The sequence below is a fragment of the Dipodomys spectabilis genome, unplaced genomic scaffold (assembly GCF_019054845.1).
Source record: "Dipodomys spectabilis isolate Male_0828 unplaced genomic scaffold, ASM1905484v1 ptg000096l, whole genome shotgun sequence".
Lineage (NCBI taxonomy): Eukaryota > Metazoa > Chordata > Mammalia > Rodentia > Heteromyidae > Dipodomys > Dipodomys spectabilis.
Window position 1 is genome coordinate 17,595,727 of NW_024870773.1, and position 14,500 is coordinate 17,610,226.

Below are 14,500 nucleotides of genomic sequence, written 5' to 3' on the forward strand. Positions count from 1 at the left end.
GGGAGGTCAGAAAGTGCTAGATTTGGGAGAGGGAAGGGGGAAGGCCGAAAACCACTAAGGGTTTTATCTTAGGAAATATTCCTAGCTAAAGATAGACTCAGGACAGTTAAGGAAACCTAAGGCCACTCTAGGCACCCCTACCGCATTCCTTTACTCAATGCTTATTAAGTGACAGATGCATAGTATTATATTTGTCCTGTCTATGCAGAAATGTACAGCACAGAATTGGTTCTGGTCTTTAACAAGCCAAAAGACAGAGATGATAAATCACCATGTAGACATCTTGTAGAGGAAAAGCTCAGAATATTCCAAAACAAGATAAAGCTACGACCATCAACACACCATTTGTTTATAGTATTGTCTATGGCTATATTAGAGTTGAGTAGTTGGCTATATGACCCATAAATCTTTTTTTTTTTTGTGGAGGGGGCCAGTGGGAGGAAAAGTGGAAGACTCCAGTCTTGAGCTACTTCTGCTTGCTTATAACTGGTGCTGTACTATGTAAACCATGCTTCTAGTCTGGTTTGGTTTTCATCTGGTTAATTGGAGATGGAATCTTATTTATGCCCAAGACCCTCCAGATTCCAGGTCTCAGCCTCCTGAATAGCTAAGATCACAGGTATGAGGCAGTGGAATCTGATACATCTAAAGTACTATTGGACCCTTTATAGAAAATGTGTACTTACTTAATGGGTACTTAAAAGAATATAGAATATGGGGCTGGGAAGGTGGCTCAGTGGTAGAGCACTTGCCTTGCATGCCTGAGGCCCTGGGTTCAATTCCTCAGCACCACATAAACAAAAAGAAAAAAGCCGGAAGTGGCGCTATGGCTCAAGTGGTAGAGCGCTAGCCTTGAGTTGAAGAGCTGAGGGACAGCGCCCAGGCCCAGAGTTCAGGCACCACGACCGGACCCAAAAAAAAAAAAAAAAAAGAATATAGAATAAAAGCCCCTATTTGGATTGGAATATATATAGGAGGGCTTTGGTGAGAAAGTGATATTTAGGAAGCTTCTGAACAATGAGAAATAAGCCAGGCAGAAGATAAGAGATTGTAAACAGAGGAAATTGAATGGAGAGTGATCAGAGGCAGAAAAGAGCCACTACACTGAAATATTATAGGAGGCTGGGTGCCAGTGGTTCACACCTGTAATCCTAGGCTACTCAGGAGGCTGAGATCTGAGGATCAAGTTTAAAAGCCAACCTGAGCAACAAAGTCCACAAAACTCTTATCTCCAGTTAACCATACAAAAAAACAGAAGTGGAGCTGTGACTCAAGTGGTAGAGCACTAGCCTTGAGCAAAAAGGTCTAGGGACAGAGCCCAAGCTGAATTCAAGCCCCAGGACTGGTGTGCAGGCCTGGGGTAAGACATGCATAGTTAAGAGACAGTAGCAAACCAAGGATTTCTACTTAATAAAAACAGTAGCTTTAGAATTAATAGCCATGCAAGTAACAGTAGCAGAGAGCAGGCAATGGGGCGATTATGGGCTAGACTGTGTTCTAAGCACTAGACAGAAGTGGTCTGTCATATCCCTTACCAGGTTTACGGTTCTAATATGTCTGGAAATAGGAGACAAGGAACTGCATTTGCACAGACTTCGTATAATGTTAAGGAAATATGAACGGATCCATCAGCTCCATTGTGTGAAGAGAGGCCTGAGTCCCTGTCCTTCACCTTCTGCAAGCGCCACCTCGGGCCATGCTACTCGGTGACACCAATACAAAAGACAGTCTGGACAACGAGACCAAGCAAAGGCAAAAAGAGGAAAAAAGATCCTGGATGGTAAATCATGAAATTAATTCCTGATTTCAGACCTTAAATTTCTATCATGAAACACTGGGAGATAAGAAAACTTACCTTTTTCACAATAAAAGGAAAGGATGGATTCTAGAAAAGAGAAGGATGGATGATGTGTGACAGCATCCTCTCCTTGGCAAATTCCAGAGACTGTTAAACGGGAGTTGTATGGGCATTCAGAAAACACTGAGGAGCTGACTCTGAGGCAGCACCAGCCTCCTTTCCTGGCTTGGCAGGGTACCAGACTGCCAGGTTGGCAAGGGAACACCATAGATGGATAGAATGTGCAGGAATCCCCCCCCCCCCCACCACCACATACGCTGATGACGGTTCTGAACCCACAGTCAGTGGTGGTCTAAAAGTATCCAATGGAAAATTCCAGAGACAATCTATTTTATATTGCATGCCATTATGAATAGCATGGGGAACTCTGTGCTGTCCTATTGAGGTGTTCATCCCCTGGTCCAGAGTATCCACAATATATACACTTCCCACCCATAAGTGACTGACTAGACATTGGTTATCAGAGTGACTACTAGATAGCATAATGCTTTCATTTGGGGTTCCATCTACCTGGTTCCAGATACATTGTAGAGTGTAGAGCTCCAGGAACAGGTGAGAACTACTGTATGTTGATTTCCACTAAGCCATATAGACTAAGACATGTTCAAGTAGTCTTTTCAAAAAGGAAGAGATCGCTGGGTGCTGGTGGCTCATACCTGTAATCCTAGCTACTCAGGAGGCTAAGATCTGAGGATCTTGGTTCAAAGCAAGCGCCGGCAGGAAAGTTTATGAGACTCTTTTTCAATTAACCACAAGAAAACTGGAGGTAGGGCTGTAGTTCAAAGAGGTAGAACGCTAGCCTTGAGCAAAAAGAGCTCAGGCACAGTGCCAAGGCCCTGAGTTCAAGACCCATGACTGACCATAAAAACAACAAAAAAGGAAGAGACAAATGAGTCTCAGTAGTCTTATTGTGCAGATGTAGGGCAGTCTGTATGACCACAACCAGAGAGAACACTGAAGTAGGTTCAATTGGAATCCTTCTTGAGTCTCCCTCTCCTCCCCCATGAAAATAGATGCAGCCCACTCAAACAAGAAATTAAAAGCTTTTCTTTTGAGCTTGTTCTAAGGGGAGTCAGCCACTGTCACTTGCATTTGGCAGAGATTCAAAGGCAGGCAGAAGGGTGGAGAAGCTTGAGAGAGGACAAAAGGGCAAAGTCAGATCTCTGAGTGGAGGCTGTTGGCCAGGCAACACTGCAGGTAGACAAAGAGAATCAAGCCCTCCCAGACTGTGGGTTAGGGGAGCATATCTGGCTTTCTCCACTTTGTTCTAAGTGGGAACCGAGGGCAAGAATAAGAGCAGCTGTCAGTCATTGATCAAGTCTTGGCCATTTGGGCCAATTGCAACAGGGGTTCTTGTTACACTTCCTGGGCTTGGCTGCTGCAGAATTCTGCTTTGATAGATGGTCTGGCTGGTATCCAGGAATGTAAGCATCTACCCACACCCATCCCATCTCTCTGACATGGGCACAACCACCTGCTGGGGTCAGTTTTCTTGAAGACGGCATGAGAACATTTCAGCAAGTAGATAGAGAAAATGAAGAGATTAATCAGGCCCAAATTGAATCAGGCCCAAATCAGATCAATTGAAAAACCAACTAGATATCTTCTCCAAGGAAAAACCAAGGGCAGAAAATTGGATGAAATTGAAATGTACACTGGGTAGCCAAACCAATAGGCAACAGCTTTGGTGGCTAATCAATGTATAAGCAATGGTATCAGTACACTGGAAGGCTGATTTGTCTGTCACTAGGTTCTGGACCTTGGGCAAATCACTGGATCTCTCTGAGCCATAATTGTTCCTGTGTAAAATAAATAGATTAAATTAACTCTTAGATCCTTTATGGCTCTAAAATGTTGTAATGCTATTATTCTAATCACTTACATGGTGCTTTGATTCTACATGGGGTAACTTTGTGTTCACCCAGCTAGATGATATAATTCATGAGGAATAGAATGTGAACAAAATTAATCACACCCATGCTTTGTTAATGTGCATTCATTCAGTGATACTTATGGAGCAGTAACTAGGCATAAAGGGCTCTCCTAGGGGCATGAGCAAAACAAAGTAACTGAGCTACAGCAATAAAAGACGTAAATATATGCACATAATTGAGCAGTAAATATATGCACATAATTAAGGCAATAGATATAGTATTCATGGCCTGAAAATGGTCCCAAAGTGCCAGAAAAGATAATGAGTCTTCACACACTGTATGGCTTCCCAAAAGATCCTAAAGACAATGATCACGACATGGTAGCTTTCTTTATAGGCTTTATCAGAATTGTAGCTGGCTTCCAGTTTAATTTTTTGTGTGTGTGCCAGTACTGGGGCTTGAACTCAGGGCCTGGGCACTGTCCCTGAGCTTTTTGGATCAAGGCTGGGACTCTACCACTCGAACCACAGTTCTACTTCTGGCTTGTTAGTGGTCAATAGGTGATAAGAATCACACAGCTGTCCTTGTATGGTCTGGTTTTGAACCAGGATCCTTGAATCTCAGACTCCTGAGTAGCTAGGATTCCAAGCTCTGAGTAATTTGCTCTTATTTATTTTCCCCTTAGCTTTAGAACTGGGTGCATCAGCATGATATAAACAAACCTTTAATACAAAAAGTCTGAAAGGAGGGTGCATACAAAATACACTCTATATGTTACAGGGTGTTCCAGCCAAAGAATCTCCAGTCATAGAAATTATTGAGTAATTGGAATGAAAGGGGACAAATGCTCCCATGAACCTGATTTTCTGTGAAGCCTGTGTTCCTAGGAGGTAGTAAGTGCTGAAAAATCACAAGACAGTATGGATGAGTAATTCATCTGCCCACTAGCTACATGACCCTAAACAAATCACTCTGAGCCCTACTGTGCATGTAGGAAACAAACAGACTGAATGAAAATTACACAGGTCCTTAATAGTTCTACATTTTTATTATTCTAATTGCTTTGTTCTATAGTTCTAATTTCTTCCCAACTCCATCTGCAGCCACTCTAGGTGTTGAAGAGCTTCATTTGTACAAGATGTATTCTGAACACAGACTGCCTTATATTTTTCACTGGCAGGAAAGCAGTAGGAAAGATGTATTCCTTGCCCCTTCCTGGTCTTTCATGCTTGCAGTTCTATTGCTTCTGGTCAAATTCTGCTTCAATTTTCTCCAATTTAAGAGAAGCACATGCAACACACATGCACGCACACACACATGCACACGCATGCGCATGCACACACACACACACACACACACACACACACACACACACCAGTGCTCAGGGTTAGGGCAGCAAGCCACTGCCTGCAGGCTTGCTTTCCAGTGTGCAGGTAGGCCTCCCCTATGCCACACAGTTCTGTACATTTTGCACATTTTGCACACTGTGATCTGTATTTTAAAATTACACAAAAAAAATAGGCACTTTCAATTGACACAGCTCTTTTGGAGTCTGACACAGCCTAAATCACTTGCTGAACAGCAGTTGAGAATAGCAATTTGCTTGTGGTTTTGGTTGGGTTTTTGTTGTTGTTTTTCAATTTTGGTTCAAGGAAAGGCTTCCTTCCTTTATTACTGCTTCTCAGAGTAGGAGAGCAGCTAACTAGAGGCACAAGGAGAGGACAGATACTTGTGTGGAGGTAACAGAAAGATGGAGACCAGTGTCCCTTGGATGGGAAAATGAAGAGACAGAAACTACCCAAATATTGATTCAGTATTTTCTATTTCTGATGAGGTTGCAAACCCCCCAAACAATTAGAAGGCACTTTTTTTTGGTAGTCATAGGGCTTGAACTCAGGACCTGGGCACTGTCCCTGAGCTCTTTTGCTCAAAGCTAGCACTCTACCACTTTGAGCCATAGCTCCACTTGGTTTTCTGGTGGGTAATTGGAGATAAGAGTCTCAGGGACTTTCTTGCCTGGGCGAGCTTTGAACTGCAATCATCAGATCTCAGCCTCCTGAGTAGCTAGGATTACAGTCATGAGCCATCAGCAGGTACTTTTTGAAGGTAGAGTTTCTCTTTGCTTTTTTGCAATCCCAGGCATATGCCATCTATTTAAATTCTGTGACAAAATCCATAAGGAGAGAACTACTAACACAATCAGCAAACACACAGAGTGCTTAATTATTATGTTACTGGTGGTTCTAGAGCTTTGACTTGGGGCTTTGTGCCTGTTAAGCAGGTACTCACTTGAGTCCCTTCCAGCCCCCTCCCTTTTTATGGCTTTAATTATTTTTCAGGTAGGGTCTCATGTTTTTGCTCAGGGCAATCTGAAACAGCAATCCTCCAACCTACACCTTCCCTGCAGCTGAGTGGACAGATACTAGCCATTTCTCCCAGACACATTGATTGAGATGGGGTCTTATTAACTTTTTAAATACTTTTTTTTGGCCTGGGATGGCTTCAAACTGTGATCCTCCCAATCTCCACCTCTGGAGTAGTTGGAATTGCAGACATAAACCACCACGCCCAGCCTAATGATTATTCTTAACTAAATTCTCAATTTCCCTGGAGCAAGCTATGGCATTCTCCCCACCCAGCCACTGTCACAACATCAGGCAGAGCCCTGGGTCTTGCAAGGTGTCACCTCTCCTTGTCACACAAAGGGACAAAGTAGTTGGGGTCCTCACATGCCCTGCTAATCTCCACAAGTACCACCCATCCAAGCTGCTTGTACCCACTTTGGAGTACTCGGTTACTTTATATTGATTTGCAACACACTAAGTCATTTCAACGCAAAACAAAAAGAAACTTCTCTACTGACTATTCATGTGTTCCTACAAAGCTGCACTAACTATCCAGCTGCAAAAATTTAAAAGCTAAATCACAAAGTCATTTCCTATAAGGTCTTGAAGGCAGAGTTCTGTCTCATTGCTCAATTTCTAGATATATACACACACACACACACACACACACACACACACACACACACACACACACACACAAATATATATGGATATGTATATATAGAGATCTTGGTGGTATAGCTTCTGAAGAGGCAGAGATCCTGAGGATTGCAATATGAGGCCTGCCCAAGTTATAAACACAAGACCTCACCTCAATCAATCGCTGAATGTGGTGGTTTGGGCCTGTGATCCTAGTGACTTGGGAAGCTAAGAATGGAAGCCTCACAGTTCCAAGCCAGCCAGGGCAGACATTGGCCCTATTTGAAAAGAAACAAATGTAAAAGGGTTGTAGGTATAGCTCAAGTGGTAGAGTTTCTGTCTAACAAGTACAAGGCATTGAGTTCAAGTCCCCAATGTCAGCACCAAATAAAAAAGTGGTGTTTTTTTTTATGGTATTGGGGTTTGAATTCAGGACCTTCAGCTCTTGCTTGGCTTTTTCTGCTCAAGGCTGGCACTCTACCACTTAAACCACACCTTCCGTTCTAGCTTTTTGCTAGGTATTTGGAGATAAGGGTTTCATGGGCTGGTTTCAAAACTTGATCCTCAGATCTCACCCTCTTGAGTAGCTAGGATTACAGGCATGGGTCACTGGTGCTTGGCAAAAAACACAAATTATAAGTCAGATGTGTAATAAATCAGAACACCATTTGTATAGTGCTTTGGCTTTACTGATGACAGTCATATGTCTTTTTTTAAAAAAAAAAAAAAATCTACTAACAGTGCCCAGACCCAGAGTTCAAGCCCCACGACCAACAACAACAACAAAAAAATCTACAGAAATATCAAGGCAGCATTAAAGAAGGAAAGAGGAAATTTATTTTTCTAAAATACTCCATGAAGATCTTGAAAGTAGAACAGAAATATAACAAACTCCGCCAACCGTTTTTTCAGAAGAGGTCAGAATTGATCGCCAAAATCCCAAATTTTTGGGTAACAACATTTGTCAACCATCCACAAGTGTCTGCACTGCTGGGGGAGGAGGATGAAGAGGCCCTGCATTACCTGACCAGAGTTGAAGTGACAGAATTTGAAGATATAAAATCAGGTTACAGAATAGATTTTTATTTTGATGAAAATCCTTACTTTGAAAATAAAGTTCTCTCCAAAGAATTTCATCTGAATGAGAGCGGTGATCCATCTTCAAAGTCCACTGAAATCAAATGGAAGTCTGGAAAGGATTTGACAAAGCGCTCCAGTCAAACGCAGAATAAAGCCAGCAGGAAGCGGCAGCATGAGGAACCAGAGAGCTTCTTCACTTGGTTCGCTGACCACTCAGACGCTGGTGCAGACGAGTTGGGAGAGGTCATCAAAGACGACATCTGGCCAAACCCATTGCAGTACTACCTGGTTCCTGACATGGATGATGAGGAGGGAGAAGGAGAAGAGGATGATGATGATGATGAAGAGGAGGAAGGATTGGAAGACATTGATGAAGAAGGGGATGAGGACGAGGGGGAAGAAGACGAAGATGATGATGAAGGGGAAGAAGGAGAGGAGGATGAAGGAGAAGATGACTAATAGAAAACACTGATGGATTCCAACTTTTTTTTTTTTTCCTTAATTTTCTCCAGTCCCTGGGAGCAAGTTGCAGTCTTCTCCCCTCTGTGCTCAGTTGCCCTGTTCTTGAGGTCTCTTTTCTCAAAACACCATGGTTCTCAACTTATTTGGGGGGGAATACCTTGCTCAGAATACAACGGGAAAAGAATCTCTACACACCTCTGTTCTAAATTCATTTTTATCCCTTTCTGTCTCAACAAAAACTGTACGGAATCAACACCACCACCACCGCCACCTGCTCTGTGGGAAACAAGAAAAGCCTCCGGTTGCTCTGCTCTGCTGGAGGCACCAGGCCCTGTGTAGTAGTGCATAGATTCTAGCTTTTCTCCTCCTTTCTCTGTATATTGGGCTCAGAGATTACACTGTGTCTATGTGAATACGGACAGTTAGCATTACCAACATGTATCTGTCTACTTTCTCTTGTTTAAAAAAAAAGAAAAAACTTAAAAAAATGGGGTTCTAGAAGGTCAGCAAAGGGTGGGTTTGAGATGTTTGGGTGGGTTAAGTGGGCATTTTGACAACATGGCTTCTCCTTTGGCATGTGTAATTGTGATGTTTAACGGACATCCTTGCAGTTTAAGATGACACTTTTAAAATAAAATTCTCCTAATGATGACTTGAGCCCTGGCACTACAGGAGAATCAGCAGACCCTGTAGGATCTTATTTGGAATTGACATTCTCTATTGTAATTTTGTTCATTTATTTTTAAATTTTCTTTTGTTTTCACTGGAAAGGAAAGATGATGCTGAGTTTTAAACGTTAAAAGTGTACAAGTTGCTTTGTTACAATAAAACTAAATGTGTACACAAAGGGTTTGATGCTTTTCTCTCAGAATGGACATAGTTGATCTGACCTTCCGAGTTTGACTTGTATAATAACGTCACTGTCAAACTGTCCCCTGACTTCGTATTTTTTGATACGCACTTTGCAGGATGACCTCAGGGCTGTATGGATCGAGAATAAAGGGATTTGAATTAATGTCTTAATGTCTCCATAACTGGGAACCATTGCTGTCGTTAATCATGTCGTTTGAGACAACTAGACCCTCAAAATTGAGAGTTCTGACTCTACCCTTGATTTTTATCTTCTTGGCCTTTTTAAGAAAATGGGCCTTTTTGAGTGTCTATTGGTCTAAAGTCCCAGGTCTCTAACCTAAGGTTCAAATGTGACTGGATCTGGGTGGAAGAACTGCCCTGTGCATCACAGAGAAGCTGCCAAATGCATAAGCTTTTTAATGCTGTAAAATAGAGCTGAAATTAAACGCCACTTTCTCAGAGGTGAATTCATGGACAGCGTGGAAGCTTTGTGATGTATAAAATCTTACAAATGGAACTATTCCATCCATAGGCAAAAGTGTAACCAAAACCTGTCTAGATGGATTAGTATGTAATTTCTGCACAGGTCTCTGTTTAGTAAATACATCATTGTATACTGGTCAGGAATCTTGCTCCAATAAAGGAACATAAAGATTAAAAAAAAAAAAAAAAAAAAAAAAAAAAAAAATAAATAAAATACTCCATGAGTCTGAAAGGTTTAATTGTAAGGAGAATAAAAGTCCACTAGGCCTTGCAAGGGCCGGAAGAAAGCCCTCCCTTGCCTTAGTTCCACTGTATTTGTCAGTTTAGTTGAAAACTCTCAGCTTGGGCCACACACATCTTGATTTTTATCTAATATTTGTGTCAGGACCCCAGTCCCCAAGATTCTGACTCCATTGACCTGGAACAGGCCCAGGTGACTGTAATACAGTCACAGCTGGGACCACAGGCTTAATCAAAGTTACTGTGGGCCTATCTCTTACCCCTGAATAAATGGAGACAACCAGAAACTCAGCATGCTCTAGCTTCAGATCTCACTGAATTCTGATACAGGATATTATTAGAGGGGTTCCAAACCACTGTTTGTGCCTGCTTGTTTGGGGAGTCAGAGTATATTTTAAGAAAGTGAGTGTGGGTTGGCTAGTACTCAGGTGTTTCTTATTAATTTTAGACTATTTACCATCAGACTCTTTCTCAGTGTTATAGAGAAGATTGTTTACCTATAAAAATCAAAGAATGGAGAGCTAGGCACTGGTGGCTCATGCCTGTAATCCTAGCTATTCAGAAGGCTGAGATCTCAGAATCTTGGTTCAAATCCAGCTCAGGTAGAAAAAGTTCCTGAGACTCTTATCTCCAATTAACCACCAAAAGTAAAAGAAAGCCAAAAGTGGAGCTGTAGCTCAAGTGGTAGAGCAGCAGTCTTAAGCAACAAAAGCTCAGGGACAGTACCCAGCGGTCCATGCCTATAATCCCAGCAACTAGGAGGCTGAGGCAGGAGGGTCTTAGTAAGTCTAGATCAACCTGGAATTTGAGGCTACATAACAAGACCCTGTCTAAAAGGGAGAAGAGACTTGAAGGGAGGGAAGGAGGAGGGAAAAATGGGAAAGGGGAGAGGAAGAAAAAGAGGAAAGGGGAAGAGATTAAAGAAAGGGAAGAGAGAGAAGGAGTAAGAATGATAGGGAGAAAAGGAGAAGAGTAAAGGGGAAAGAGAAAGGGAGAAGAGGGTGGGGCAAGCTGTGTGAGATGCCTTAGCTTTCAAGGCTAGCCCAGGCAAAGGCAGAGAGAGACTCTGTCTCAAAAACAAGCTGGTGTGTGGTGTTATGTCTATGGTCCCAGCTACTTGGGAGGAAAGCTAGATGGATCGTTTTCTGTCCAAGGTGGGTAAAAAGTTGGGAGGATTTGTTTCAGATCATTCCCTGTGATGCTTTTTACAGAGGAAGAACCTAAAACCTAAAGTGAACGGAGTCAAAACTGCCAATGTAGCTGGGTGTCGGTGGCTCACGGCCTGTAATCCTAGCTGCTCAGGAGGCTGAGATCTGAGAATCACAGTTCAAAGCCAGCCCGGGCAGAAAAGTCCATGAAACTCTTATTTCCAATAAACCACCAGAAAACTAGAAGTGGCGCTGTGGCTCAAGCAGTAGATTGCCTGCCTTGAGCTGAAGAGTGCAGGGACAGCGCCCAGGCCCAGAGTTCAAGCCCCACGGTCGACAAAACAAAACAAACAAAACTGCCAATAGAAAACCAGCCAACAGAGAGATAACAAAGAGGACTGGCTTGAGGCCCAACCCTCCTTCCTGCAAAGATGGGGGTACGCCAACAGCTAAGCAGCCTGGCCCGGGGTACAATGGGAACAGCTACAGGAAAATGGTGCTGAGTTCTTCCTCCATTCTGGGGTTTTTCTGTTTTTCTTTTCTTTTTGTATAGTGACTTTAATCACCGCCACAAGAAGCTTATCTGCCTGTGTGTGGACCTGTTGGGTGGTGACAAGAGTATCTCTCATCTTAGAGGCACCCGGAATGTGAGCGACCCCGTGGAGCCTGAGTCTAGGTCGTTTTTAATAATGGAGTCAGCAAATGAGGGAAACCCTGCAGCAGATGTTTCTTTGGATCTGGCTTACTTTACTTAATATAATTTTCTACAGGTCTTTTCATTTCCTTATGAATGGGGCAATGTCATAGAATTCCATTGTGTATATATACCACATTTTCTTGGTCCATTTGTCCATTGAGGGGCATCTGGGTTGATTCTATACCTTGGCTAGGGTAAATAGGTTACAAGATCTCTCTCTCTCTCTCTCTCTCTCTCTCTCTCTCTGTCTCTGTCTGTCTCTCTCTCTTCTGTCTTTGTACAGTGGGAAGAGGAAGCCAGCCTTGAAAATCATAGGTCTAGACCCTAAGTAACTGAAAAGCTAGCAAGGGTAAGAGGCTTCTGCTAGGCCTGTTGGGAAAGTGACATTGCAAGTGATAATTAAGAATGAGTAGGATTCTATAGGAAGAAAAACATGAAACTTCATTCACCAAAACCATCAAGCCCCTTGTCCAAAGGAAAGGTGGTGATGATGATGATGATGATGATGATGATGATGATGATGATGATGGCAATAATGGCAATAGCTTATTCTGTTGTTTGCTGAGTATACATATTTCTGCTCAGGGTTTATAATATCCCCAAAAGGCTGGTGTGGCATCTCCACTTGAAAGACAAGAAATCTGAGACTCAGAAGTTCCATAGCTTGCCAAAACTAGGATGAAAACCCAAAGTCTCTTTTGAATCTAAGTGTTTCTAGGTAATTGCCTAATACAGATATGTGATGTCTGTATTAAAACTCTAGCTGAGCACCATGGCTCTTCCCGTAATCCTAGCTACTCATGAGGCTGAGATCTTAGGGTCATGGTTTGAAGCCAGCCTGGGCAGGAAAGACGTTGAGACCTGTATGTCCAATTAACTATCAAAATGCTGGAAGCGGAGCTATGGAAGCATGCTAACCTTGAGCAAATAAAAAGCTCAGGGACAGTGCCTACACCCCAGGACCAGGAGGAGGAGGGAAGTATATGTGGTGGAATCCCAGTCAACAAAAATCAGGGAAATTCCCAAAGCTTGGGACAGCTAGGTTTTGTCCTGATCATATCAATCCTGGTTCTGGGTGCTGCTACTTGCATTGGTTGCATTGCTTCTCCTTCGAGGAGGTCAGGTGAGGATAAGCTCTTGCTAAAAAAGAGTCTTTATAACCCAGAGAGTGGTTCTTGAAACCAGAGACTTAAATCGATCATTTCCCACATTTAAGGGTTAGCACAGACAACCACTGGACTTAGGAAGTGACACATTCTAGGGCTTCCTGAGAGTCTGCATTTCGGGAACCCAGTGACGCTGCTCTTACTCAGAGGCCATTCTTTGGCAAAGACTGATTTCAGCTGCCTCCGCCTGGAGCCTCTGTTGAGACCCTGAAGTTGTTTCTCAAGTGAGATGACCACGTAGAGAAACAGGAGGGTCCCGAAGGTCAGCCTGGACCACCAAAGTCAGGCTTCAGTGGCCTGCCATCTTGGTCAATCTGAGATTCCCAGGGAGGCTTCTTGACAGCAGTATCAGTTTTGCTTCAAGACTGGTTTTGTTTTTTGTTTTGTTTTGTTTTTTACCCTGAGTGGGGGGGATTTTCAGCATTCTGGCATTGGAGCCTTGCACTTGAGAACATGAGTGCTCACCAGTACCAATAGGCACTTTTTGTGTGTTAACAATGCCTGGATAATCTCTTCCAACATTTTTTGGAAAATATTTTTAATAACTTTCAGATTGATTCTGCTCCGCTTTTGGTCCAGTCAAGTTAAAAAAAACATTATTGGCGGAGAATATTGGTTACCTAAGATAATTGCAGGGGCAGGGGGGAAACAGACAACCAAATTTTGCCAAAATTAGGACTGTGTTCAGGCTGTGGTCTTAGAAATTGATTATCTGCTTTTGTTCAGTGTAATCTCTCCCCCACCCTCCTCCTTCTTCATTCTTGTTCTCTTCCTCCTCCTGCTTCTCTCTTAACATGATTTTTCTCTTGTATTTTGTCACAGCAATGGAAAAAATAACACAGATAGTAAGTAAAAGCTGTTGTAATTGTCCAGGTATAAGGCGATGAGGGGCTAACACAGGAATTCAGAAGAAGGAATAGCAAGGAGGGAAAACACACAAGAAATACAGTACAAGGTTTAGAACCCTGAACCTAGGAGGGGAAAACAGAAGAAGCAAGCTTCCTCCTCCTATTTAGCTGCCACGTTGCTCTATGTTCATACCCAGCTCTTCATCCCCACCCTCAATTGGGCTGATTGCTCCGTCTTCTGAAGATGCATCCCCCTCCTGCACCCAACGGCCACCCAACTCATACTTGCTTTTTAATTCTTTCCCATTTTGTGATGTTACTTTAGGTCAGGAAACCCACAAATCCACTTCATTGTCCACATGTAAACTTTTTTGGTTTTGTAAACAAAGATATCTGGGGGGCGGTGTCTCTATTCCTCAGAATAACTCAGGCCTGTGACTTTGTCTCTGACAAGCCAACCATCAATCACAAGGAATATTTTTAATTCTTCGTTTCTTCCTTACGTGTGTGTGTGTGTGTGCGCGCGCGCGCGCGCGCGCACACGCGCGCGCACCAGTACTGGGGATTGAAATCAGCAGGTATCTTGCTCAGGTTTTTCTCTCAAAACTGGTATTCTACCACTTGAGCCTCCAGTTCTAACTTTTTGCTAGGTAACTGGAGGTAAGAATATCTTGGATTTGTTTGTCCAGGCTGGCTTCAAACTTTGGTTCTCCCGTTTCAGCCTCCTGAGTAGCTAGATTATAGGTGTGAGCCACCAGTACCTGGCCTATTCCATATTCTTAAAGAAAAAATTGTAAGTGGATGTGCT

The 14,500-nt window shown here is 42.9% G+C and overlaps 2 protein-coding genes across 6 annotated transcripts in view; one reads left to right on the plus strand and one right to left on the minus strand.

Moving 5' to 3' along the window:
• Window positions 1-14,500, minus strand: part of Camk1d (calcium/calmodulin dependent protein kinase ID) — a 326,503-nt gene that overhangs the window by 165,522 nt on the left and 146,481 nt on the right. The window lies entirely within an intron of this gene.
• Window positions 7,572-9,097, plus strand: LOC122113207 (protein SET). Its single transcript, XM_042686177.1, has one exon. It carries the CDS (start codon window positions 7,572-7,574, stop codon window positions 8,253-8,255), a length of 684 nt encoding a protein of 227 aa, XP_042542111.1. The 3' UTR covers window positions 8,256-9,097.

Coding starts and splice junctions, on each gene's coding strand:
- LOC122113207 (XM_042686177.1), top strand. CDS start 7,572: ATGAAGATCTTGAAAGTAGAACAGAAATATAACAAACTCCGCCAACCG.